The sequence below is a fragment of the Sinohyriopsis cumingii genome, chromosome 9 (genome assembly GCF_028554795.1).
Source record: "Sinohyriopsis cumingii isolate HCF-2022 chromosome 9, ASM2855479v2, whole genome shotgun sequence".
Taxonomy (NCBI): domain Eukaryota; kingdom Metazoa; phylum Mollusca; class Bivalvia; order Unionida; family Unionidae; genus Sinohyriopsis; species Sinohyriopsis cumingii.
Window position 1 is genome coordinate 64,497,806 of NC_142969.1, and position 12,420 is coordinate 64,510,225.

At 34.9% G+C, this 12,420-nt stretch overlaps 1 protein-coding gene across 3 annotated transcripts in view; it reads right to left on the reverse strand.

Annotated features, from left to right (window-relative positions):
* The window catches only part of LOC149791926 (xanthine dehydrogenase/oxidase-like), a 320,752-nt gene that overhangs the window by 39,164 nt on the left and 269,168 nt on the right, over positions 1-12,420 (reverse strand). For all 3 annotated transcript variants that reach the window (XM_089970442.1, XM_089970444.1, XM_089970440.1), the window contains exons 18-23: positions 11,206-11,325; positions 7,244-7,465; positions 6,367-6,430; positions 2,866-2,935; positions 2,076-2,163; positions 671-757 (exon numbers count right to left, since the gene is read on the reverse strand). In XM_089970442.1, coding sequence (XP_089826568.1) covers positions 671-757; positions 2,076-2,163; positions 2,866-2,935; positions 6,367-6,430; positions 7,244-7,465; positions 11,206-11,325 — 651 coding nt within the window. The remainder of the gene's footprint in view (positions 1-670; positions 758-2,075; positions 2,164-2,865; positions 2,936-6,366; positions 6,431-7,243; positions 7,466-11,205; positions 11,326-12,420) is intronic.

A 12,420-nucleotide genomic window follows, 5' to 3' on the forward strand; every position in this document is an offset into this window, starting at 1 on the left:
CTGATGTAAATATGGAAAAAAGCTGTTGTTAGATAGACAATATGTATTCGAAACAAGTAATGAACGTAACTCGCCAAAAATAACAACGACCATCGTCTTATATCATACCTTTCTTGGGATAAATTTGTTCATGCATTAATATCTCCAACTAACAGGCAATACAGTGTTATAACAGGACATACAGGTATCTTTCGTATATAGTTTGCTTTGTGCATTTATCAAATTTTATTTTATTTTGTATACTTAATCGCGTGTTCTTTTAACTTTGCTATAATATCATAATGTTCACCTCACGCACCCACCCCACTCCCAATAAAAAGATCCGACTACTGTAAAAAGCTGTTGTTAGATAGACAATATGCATCTGTAGCAAGTAATGAAGGTAGCTCGTTTAAAACAAAATCAACTAACACTTTCGTTCTTCCCTATTGAGCGTAGATTTTGTTCATCCATTCATATCCTACAAGTTACAGTTTATGAAGGGAGTATGAGACGATAAGACATGTAACGTTTGTACAAGTTTGTTTTGTGCCTTTGTCTAATTTTGCTTGAAGATTTTAGCTTTAAATGATCCTGCATTTTTTTATAACTAGATATTGTTTTTATCAATTAAAACAAAACAATCAAAACCGTTTAATAATTAAAATGGCATATGGTTGAGTCACCTTACCATTGGGGAATAATCCACACTATGGCCTCCATCGGAATACAGCTGAGCTTCCACTGCCTTTATTTGTCCGCTTTTGTCGAATCCGACCTGGTCATTGGAAATGTTTAAAATAAAATTTTAGCCTGTGAAGTAGATCTTGCGAGTTAACAACATACATTAAGAAAAAGCTACAAAGTTGTAGTCCATTCCTGAAAGCTGGGCATTTCTTATTCATGATGTTTTTATTTCTTCTTATTTTCATGAGCTATTATCGTTAGTGATGTCCTGCAAGAGGTATTGGCATACGTTCCATTAAGATAAAAAGAAAGAAAATGGGGCAATAATTATCAAGGAAGTAATTCTGAATTTCTTTAAGAAAATATTGTACGTTTGGTTCCGTGTCATGCATACCAATATTTATTTAATACTTGGGGTTTCATTCAAAAGTTATCCAAGCACTGTTTCAGTGGTGTTGCTTTAAGTTATAAATATGAAATTTATCATACACGATAAAATTACCATTGGGCATATTTTATCCTGGGTTAGAATCCATGGATTCACACATACACAGCCCCTGAATCTAAAACACATGGGATCCAAACAAACATCGCCCCTTTGTCTAAAACCCATGCGATCCCAACTAATACCTCCCAGCAGTCTAAAACCCATGGATCCACACCAACACTTTCCCCTGGATATCAATTCATGGGATCCAAACTAACACCGCCCCTGAGTCTAAACCTATGGGATCCACACAAACACCGCCCCTGGGTAAAACCCATGGATCCACACAAACATTGCCCCATGGTCTAGAATACATGGATAGACAATAACACCCCTCCCCCGATATAAATCCATGGGGTCCAAATAAACACCGTCCCTGGGTCTAAACCGGTGGATTCACACTAAAACCGTTCCGGTCTAAAACCCATGGATCCACAAATACACTGCTCCTGGAACAAAACCCATGGATCCACGCTAACACCGCCCCACAGTCTAAAACCCATGGATCAACACAAACACTAGCCTGGAACAAAACCCATGGATCCACACAAAGCTATGCGATTCAAATATTTTATTCGGAGCTTAAGTGATGGAGAATTCATGCAACCTTTTCTTACCAGTAACTAAATGAATTTCTTTGGTCTGTCTTCCAGCAAAGTATAAGGAAATGGTAATTTCAGTGTTTCCAGGTGGTATTGGTCGTATTCATGAAAAATGTCAAGCAATTATACATTCCCTCCAGTTTCGCACACGCGAAACAAAAAGTCAAGAACATTATATTTTTATTTGGCTATTTGCTTATAAAAGTCGACAGAATTTTGTTATCAGAATTATGGAGTAGCTAAACGTTTGTAACTAACACTTTAGCCACAATGAGATCAACTAAGAATGAGCACTTTATTAAAGGAACACTGTTTCGTACCTTGTACTTTACGTAATAGGCATGCCTTTTGCCCGTGATTAGCATGTCGTCCTCCCTAGACAGAATGCATCGAATGGGCCTTCTCATCCTATGAGGGAAAAGTTGAATGTAATTAGCTTTTCTTATTTAGATTATATCACAGTAATTAGCTTTTCTTATTTAGATTATATCACAGTAATTAGCTTTTCTTATTTAGATTATATCATACTTCATAATTCTCTCAGATTCTATGTGTTGGTTAGGTACTGCAATTGACGAAGGCATGATAATTTGAAACAAGCAGTGCAAAGTAGAAAAGAATCATTCATTTCAATTCACGACCTGAATGAAGCTTTACACACACACACACACACACACACACACACACTCACACACTCAGTCATATATATAATAATAAAATAATAATGAACTGAAAATGTATAACCCATGAAATCTCTCTATAATCGGTCTCATATTAAGTGTACATTCGTTACAAGTAATCTACTCTTCCTGTTTTCTTTGAAATAACAAAGTCATATTATATTAGAGACGTTGATCTGACTGATTGACAGTTCTGATATTCCACCTCAGTATGTCATCATTAACATGCATAATTTGATTGCACGTGTTTATACATGGGGTTTCTGAAAATTTTGAACTTTGTATTCCTTTTGTATTATATCGAGTCATCTTGAGTCATATATCTACTATCGTTCGCGTTTCATGACCATGAAGGTGTATTTAATATTACTGAAAGAAAGGAAGAAAGAAATATGGTTAGAAAGAATGAATGAAAGAGAAGTAGAACTACTTGTATGCTGCAACAACAGCCGGACCCGCTGCATGAATCTGACTTGTCGCTTTTCCACCGAATGCACCTCCTGATAACAAAAAGATGAAAACATGTCGCAACAATACCACACCACCACACGGAAATTGTAGTAGCAGATATGCCACGTATTTTAAAATATTTTATATTATAATCTTGGTTTGAATGTGATGGTTGTGATAAGGAATGAGATTTCATTCCGCCATGTACCTACTCAATTTTCGTAGAAAAAATCGAGTTTCTAGGCGCCTATAACACCTGCCAGAAGGCAGGGAAGACGTGAGTGCATTTTTTTTTTGTTTTTTTTTGGGGGGGGGGTATATTTCTGGAAGTAAACTGTCTCTTTCTGCAAATTTTTGTCGATAAATATTCAAACAATCCATGATTGAAAAGACGTCCGACACTTTCGAGGTATTTCTAAAACTGACGTGCTAAATGTAGAGTTCGTTTCGTTATTATTATTATTATTATTATTACTGACTTACAAATTGTCACAATCCATCAAATTCTAAATCCAAAATATATATATATATATATATATATATATATATATATATATATATATATATATATATATATATATATATATATAGTGTTATTATTTCCTTTGCCACAAATGTTACTTTCTTCGAAGTTTTAAAGTGTTTCATGATAGCTACGTACATGTAGATCTGATGTCATTTATTATTGACCTTGCTACATTGTTATCATAGACCTTGCTACATTGTTATCATAGACCTTGCTACATTGTTATCATAGACCTTGCTACATTGTTATCATTGACCTTGCTACATTGTTATCAATGATCTTGATACGTTGTTTTCGTTGATATTGCTACATTGACCTACTTAAATGAAGGTCATAGTACTATTCTCTTTACGTTCGTTGTTTTGCAATCTGTGATAACGCTCACATTTAAAAAAATGTTTTCACTGTCAGGACCTCGCAAAGTATTTACAAACTGTATTATATGACCTTGGTCTTATCTGCATCCCAAGATTCTTTACTTACGCAAAGAAAAATCCCCTTTAGTTCTCACTTTTCACTTGTTGATTTTAACATTATACTTCATTCTTGTGATAATGTCCCTTCCCTCTTGCGTCTCCGCTCTTGTGATGTTTTCAATTTTTTCTTGGTACAATGCCATTTGCTTCCAGCTGCTATTTTGTATACAGTTACCAAAGGAATTGTATCCAATAAACACTGGCTTTGTAGAGTTTGTTTCTTGTGGATTCAAATGATATAAAAATGACTGCACTTGTCTGGACGATTCTTTCTTATAAAATTCTTGGTATTTGTACCCGATGTGATTAGACTTGTAAAATTTCAGTTGATTTGCCACGTGTGTCTTTTTGTAGAATGTTTCAGAATGTCCGCATTCGGTAGGCTTTTACAACCCTTCATTTTGCATATGCATGTATTTGGTTTTAAAAATTATTGAAACATGTCTTCCTAGTTAAAATGTTTCCCAGACGCTAGCGAGTTTACATGCAATCGTTAATCGGTTAAACTCTGTAGTTTTCCTCTATGGGCGCTTTTCAAAATGTATTCACTAAACTACATTGTTGAATCTGCATACAATAAATCAAAATCATCCGCCGCACTCACTGTGACTGTTGTCCTCATTGGATATTCTGTGAACATGAGAATAGAACATCCTCTAAATGGGGTAGCAGGGATGAGAACATGCCATCGTCTATTTCTACGATTTGATATCTTACAAAATGATAAGCCGTAAAAAATTTAGATGGTTGAATCGGCGGCCGACCATTGGCATCAGTTTGTCTTGCAGTTATAAAATGCCAGTAGGCGTTTTGGCTGAACGGCTCGGATATTTCCTTGATGGGCTGACCAGCTATCGGATCAGCCCTTTACCTTGAGAGATTTACCTGTTGTCTGCTGGACGGAGGTACGGTAATCGTCTAATTGGTCCGTGTAGCGAAACAGATGGATTGGCTAATCGGATGTCTGTGTAACTCCACATACCAAAGTGCATCCGGCACATGACTGTCAACAAAGTTCGCAAAATAATAACTGCAACTTTTAGTCAATACTTTTACATGTAATGTTACATAGACTTTGTCCATGGATGGTCAATAGTCAACAAGATTATCTTAGAGTCTGTGCGTGACAATATATTTGCGAAAGCTAAACTATAGTAAACAACCGTAGCTATCTATAGAGGTTAACGGAGGTGAGAGAAGGGTAGGGAAGAGTTTCTTTCCTTCGTCCATATGGAACAGTGACGGGAAAGAGACTTTTCGTCTTTCTGCGATTGCTGTATTTGAGAAGTAGTACAGTCTCCTTGTAACGTTAATATGGTAGTTAATGTACTCAAAGGAAAAATCCGCAAAGATTATGGAATTTACATTTTTAGAAAATGAGATTTGCAAGCAACAAAGAGTTATAATGTACATCCCGATTTTCCGTTTATATACAGAAATTGTATTTTAGACAACTGTTTCTCAATGATTGTTCTATCTCTGTTTTATTCTTGGAAACGGTATAAATTTCTCCAAATCTTAACTCTCTTTCCTTAATTTTTCAGTCAATCAGGTATCATTTTCATATAGCGTCTTCATTTAATTTCGACACTGGAATTTGCTAAAATAATCGTTCAACTTAGCAAATATATTTTGTTTAACTATATCGTGGTTTTCTCTTCTTTGCCATCATAATCTGGTATCTCTTTCCCATTAACCCTTGTTCCCCTTCCACTACTAATGACAGTTTCTCGCAAATAGTCAAATAGCTGTAGAATGAGATATGGTTTATTTGTAAAACTACGTTTCTCTACTTTGCTTGCAAGTTTCGTGATGATTTAAAGGTAAAACAAATCTCATAAAAAAAAAACAAAAAACAAACGGTACAGATATTAAAGGAAATGTTTAAGCATTCTGTATATGTGTTATGAATTGTTTTCTCATGCATATTAGTCTCCACACATTCTTAACAAATACATATGCAACAAAATGTTAATAAATAAAGTATGGTAAAAGATGATTAAAGGAATGCATCTTAAAAATAATATTTAAAAAAAAACAAGAGAGAAACACCTGATTACTTAAAGGAAGGCGTTTTAATACAAAACACACTTAAAGACAAACATTTGCATGCTTAAAAGAAGGCTATTTAATACAAAACACACTGAAAGACAAACATTCGCATGCTTAAACGATAGCTTTTTTAAATACAAACCACACAGAAAGATAAACATAGGCATGCTGAAAGGGGGGGGGGGGGAAGAGAGGCTATTTAATACAAAACATACAGAAAGATAAACATCGGCATCCTTAAAGGAAAGCTTTTTCAATTCAAAATTCACAGAAAGATAAATATCGTCATTCTTAAAGGAAAGATTTTTCAATACCAAACACACTGACAGACACACACCGGCATGCTTAAAGGAAAGCGTTTTTTTTAATTATGTATATATAAAAAATACAAAACGCACTGAAAGACAAACATAGGAAATGCTCTTACCAAGTCTCTTTGTTCGAACTACAATCTTGTTGCTTGGAACGTGAAGAATTCTGCTGAGAGAACTCTGCAATGCAAATAATAATATCATAGTGTTCTTATCAGGGTTTCAAAAACCTCTAGTTTTTCCGTTGTATGAGTACTTATTTTTTTGTAACTTCCAGTATAAAATAAAACTCAAAACGGCCTATTGTAGTCTGATGAATGAATCTTTTTATGAACCAGAGAAAGGGTAGGATGAGTTATTTTGTGGGATGACATATTGGCGGTCAACAAAACATAAATGAACAGAAAGAATGCAAAGAAGCGAGACAAAACTATCTAAAAACTGAACGTAAAAATTGCATTGCATCAGATCAAGGCATGTTTAAAACTTACATTACAGTATATATATATATATATATATATATATATATATATATATATATATATATATATATATATATATATATATATATATATATGTATATATGTAATCTTTTCATTTAACCTTGTATCTTGCAAGACTGCATATTTACATTTATTTGGATGGATTTATCTTCACAAAGTTAATTACAAATTTTATTTGTAGAATTTTGTACCCAACTTTCAATCGGCCCTTTTTGGTAAGTATCGAGTCGTTAGTTGTATCTAGCACATGGTAGAAACACGTCTGTTTTATTCTATGCTGGTCTCACAGTGCACAAATTTCCTCATTAGGGATTATGCTGTCCTCGCATTTCAACTACGAAGAGCAAACATAGACCCGCATACTTTCTGTGAGACCAATAGTTTTAATTGTTTTGATTAATATCATTGAAGGATACAAATCTAGAAATCAGAATGCTAATTATCGACATATATGACAACCTTTTTCATTTTTGTAACTTTGCTACTCTACCTGTGTTGTCGCAAGATCCGCCGTTCCAACGAAAAGTTCCATTTCATTATTCTCTGTCCTAGGTACGGCAATGGTAGACTGAGTCTCCATGTAGAAATGCTCCTGCCTTCCCGTCTCAAACTCACCCTCTATCACGTGATCTGACACCCGGAAGCCTTCTATCACGTCTCCAGCTACCAGTTCCTCTTGAAATGGGTAGAACGACTCCTTTTTCATTGCATCCTTTTCATAAATACAATAAAATATAAGCTAAACGGTATAGGGCATCAAATACAATTAAATATTGTGATCGATTTGGTTTATTTAACGTAGCAGCAAAATGAAGAATGTCTTACAATATACCTTCTTCATAACGACAAGGAAAACAAATTCCATTAAGTTTAGTTAGTCTATTCGTAACAATGAAGTTTGACTTTCGTGGTGTACATTAGTGAAGTCTTTACCTAGGAATCGTAACGTTGTATATTATTAGATCACGTTGTTTTGCTATTGTCATGATCCGACTTGTATTTTATCTAGGATCTAAGATTACATCAGATTTAGAGTGAAATCTACCAATGATAACAAACCATGGTAAATATGACGACTTAAAGTTCTAGTTGTAAGATGTTTCCTAGACTACGAGTAGCACATGGAAAATGCCACGCTTTCTCTGAAGAAAGAAAAGCTTCTGTCAACAAACTGCATAGCTTTCGATGTTTAATGGGAAGTTGTTATTATTGATCACGTAATTGGCAGCATTATAAACGGAAAAAATGCTGAATCGCCTGAACCTCACAGAAATCAAGTTGTGTCAGTTAAATATCAAAATACATTTCTTGTAAAGAATCTGAAATGCGCCTAATACTTTAAAATGCATAAAAGGTTATGTTTTTGAAAATATTTATTGCTACATATGTACTTGTTAAACGATGCAAACTAGCATCCACAGGGAACACACAACACCACCACCAAGTGCGTGTATTTCACCTACACAAATCAAGTAAGGCATGACTTGACAACACACAAGTAATGTGTGTACAAAAAAAATGAATTAAAGGGGAAAGGGTGAAATGAAACTGGACAGGTAAAACATAACTGAACAGGAAATGTAAAATATAATATGACAGGTAAGTTCTGATTTTTATTATAAACTAATATTTATTTTTAAATCCAAGTAATTAGGTGAGCAGCACAATCATGCTGAGTATCGTTTATCATTTATCATTCATCGTTTATCGTTTATCATTTATCATTTAAATGAATGAGATATTAAGTAAGTAAAGTCAGTTCACATTCGGCATTTTAAATTTGATAGAAATACGGATAGCAGGATGTTGGAGGTTCCTGCTTTGTTATGGAAAGTACGCAATAATGTTTTCCCAAATTATATATTTTGTATTCAGCGGCTAACAGGAAGCAAAGGTCCTCGAATTCAAGCTCCGATAACGAAGCCTCAAGACCAAATATCCGAATTTAAGGAATGTGCAGAAGGTATTGAAAGAATTTCCACAAAGGAGTCTCAACTCTTTAAGGACTCTTGGTAATGCGAATAGGTTTAAATTGTGGGTGGATATGGTACAGTCAAATATCACCTACGTTAGGTAATGACTACAAAACTATATATTATAAACTTATAAAGCGTTCATTTAAATGTCCATGATAATTTCTTTTACGGAAAATGAGCTAAAACCGCTCCAGTGGCTAGTGGCTAGAGCGTCCGCCACGGATGCGGGAGTTCGCGGGTTCGAACTCCCACCGAGCAATACTAAAGACTTATAAATATAGTACTAACAGCTGCCTTGCTAGGCGCTCAGCATTAAGAGGTTAGTGTTAGGACTGGTCGGCCTGGTGTCGGGATAATGTGACTATGTGGGACATCATGTTACATGTCTGTGGCATGATGCCTCAGTGCTAGACGGCACTATATACTGTCGCATTGCAGGTATTGTAGCGATGTGACTGAAACATTGTTAAAGCTACGCTAGAAATCCAAATCACACACACACACACACACGAGAGCTAAAATAGGCAATAAAGCACGATATTGGGATAGTATTGAGCTCTTGCATTGTAATTATCTTTTTGCCTAAATACTAAACAAGATATAATGAGCGTTACATTTTTTGTATATAGTGGGCACGATGCCATGTAATCGAGGCTGCCATTTTGGTCTTCTTCCCGTCAACGCGTTCCCTTTATTGACAATCATCTTAATCGTATAGCTGTAACTCGATGACTATCAAACTTTCCATGCTAAAAATACAGTTGCGGTTGGTACTGATAATAGCAAAAAGAATTCCAAAACATTAATGAAATACGTGCTATACAATGACTTATTTTTTATTATTTACATTTTACTTATTTTCATCTCGACTTTGAATTCACGTTGTTCTTTAAGTATTAATCGGCTAAAGTTAATATCTTTGGGTATTATCAATCGTTTGTTTTAATACCGGTCTAAAAATATGAAAAGTACTTGCCATTAACTACGTATATTAAAAAATAACTTATCTGTATGCATAAATGGTATATATAATATGTATTGAATTTACTTGTATGAGAACTATTGTAGTTGTGGTATGCGTTTCCGCAAAAGCGTTAGAATGCACTTCCCACAAAAAATAGCATGATTTGAATTAAGAAAACGAAAAAACACTTAACAAAATTACAATCCGATCGGGTAATATATATGAGCATTTGCATACTTTACAAGACCGTACTTCGTTCAGTTCTGGTGAAAGTCACGATTGTCACTAATTGTGAATTTTAAGCCATAGCGTAACATGTTTAATGACGGCAAGTATAATATGGACGCATGCGTATATCCATGTGCTTAGGAAGATCATCATACGTTGAATTTTAAAGTGCGTCAAATAGGCCATACATAAAGAATGAGTTAACACTTACTTGTGCAATTAGCTGTATGCACTTTAGTGATGATTTAGTGACATTTTTCTGTATTTGTTTTAACTAGTTATTTTATGTGATCTTCTGTATGACAATTTAAAAAAAGAACTTGAAAATTAATCATGATCATTGTAATGTACAGTCAATTGCAAAGACATCGGTTCATTTAGAACCATGATACAAGTAGACAGCTTAATGTGGCAGGTGGACTACATAAAGAGGATGATGTTGTTGTTGTTATTTTGTTTGACGACATTTTTCAGCACAAGGTAGGCTAGTATAATTGGCAGAAGAGCCCGGGAAAACCCACGAAAGAAAAACCGACCTACGGAAAGCTACTCGTAAGCTTTATCACGTACTTACATTGGCCGAACCCGAGACACGAGCCCGCGAAGACAGAGATGAGATGGCAGTGATCCTTTAGACTACTCGGCCACTCCGAGATCCCACATGAAGGGGAAATATTAGACCAAAGTCATGCGTATGTATTTTACATAGGATTACCTGCTATATTAGCAATGGGTTTTGACAAAATGTTTTAATCCAAATTTCAATCGGGTGATAGATCTTCAATTTTACGTATTATTTTTAATACGGGTTCTTACACAATAGTGTGATATATAATAATTTTTACGAATCAAAGTATTTGATTAAAAAATAATAGGTGCCTTTTCTAAGAACATATCAAGACAGGCGACCCGAGATGGCATGGCCGGATATCGAACCCGTAGCCCATCTATTACAAAATCAGACGGTCGACTCTCTGAGCTATCGCAAATCGACAACCGTAGCTGACTTTTGTATACCTGCATATAGACAAACACATATGACTTTTGTATACCTGGTTAAAGACAACCGTACATGACATTTGTATACCTGAACAGAGACAACCCCATCTGACATTTGGTATGCCTCGATAGAAATAACCCCATTTGAATTTGTACACCTGGATAGAGACAACCTTAACTGACTTTTGTATTTATGGAAAAGACAACTGCGTTCGAGTGTTGTATACAGGGATATTTTTAAAGGTCACTTTACACATTATTGACTATATTTTGCGTTGTGTATACCTGAAGAGAAACAATCGCATCTAGGTCATTATACTTGATTGTGACTGCTTTAGCGGCCAACATCGCCTGTTCTCTTGTGTCTGCAACCACTGCACCGATTGTACATCCTACGTACGTCACCTGATAAAAAAACGAATCAAGCATTTATGTCAGTAGTATTAAATCTGTTAAATGAAGAAATAACTAAAATCTACTTATACTACAGCGGCTGTTCTGAACAACGTGTGTTACACAGATTTTAACCAATGGAGACCTAACGAGATTACAATAACTTAAATAAATAAAATCAGTTTATTAAATCAGACTTAATTAGAAGTTTAAACAGTACATAACGTTATTTACTAAGCTCTCGTTACACAAAGTGTAATTTAAAAAAGTAGTTCCGGTACGTCTTCGTATTTGTTTATCATTTGCGCTGTTTGCATATTATCAACATCTTTTTATGTGGTAGATATGAACATCTTTTTATGTGGTAGCTATGATTATTATATGCTCATTTTTTCTCCTTTAACTTTACATTGTCAGAATAGTGCAATATTACCCGATACTAAACTCGCGTGTAAATACGCATATTGCGTTCACGTGCATAAATGAACTACTTTCTATTGTAAACAAACAATGGACGCAGACGCCAGCGTTTTTGATTTGTAAAGAAATCATGTGCACTCGCGTAGTAGGCGCTTTAGGTTGTGGTTGTTAAAATTTGTTTTCGAATGAAGTAAAACAGATGTTTTGTGGACTGCCACATACCAGCTGCTTTGGCTTATTCCATGTTAACTTGTTTGATACAATGCTTCGGATTTGGGCTAGCTATACAACAGACACAAGAAAGGGTCCTTACAAATAACATACAAGTGACAAGGCATATACTGTCTTCTTTAGCTGGTGTTAAGAATGGCAAAAAAATATACTTAGTGTTACATCCTGCATTTCCTCAAAATGTACTTTCTTAGTTCTGCAAATCCGAATTACATGAGCCATGTCATAAGTTCTCAATCTTGATTACACATTTCGAAATTGTACTGTAATTTCGAATATAAGTGCAATTAAATCCCCCTTACTGCACTAAAAATGATATATGCATTAAATTCCATAGCGTCTTTTTGATAATTGCAATTGAAAGAATTCATATTTTTCCCACATTATGATTTCAAACATTCAGTGACAGAAACAGAAACACATTTGCAGATGTCAACACGCTTCTCCCTCGCTTCT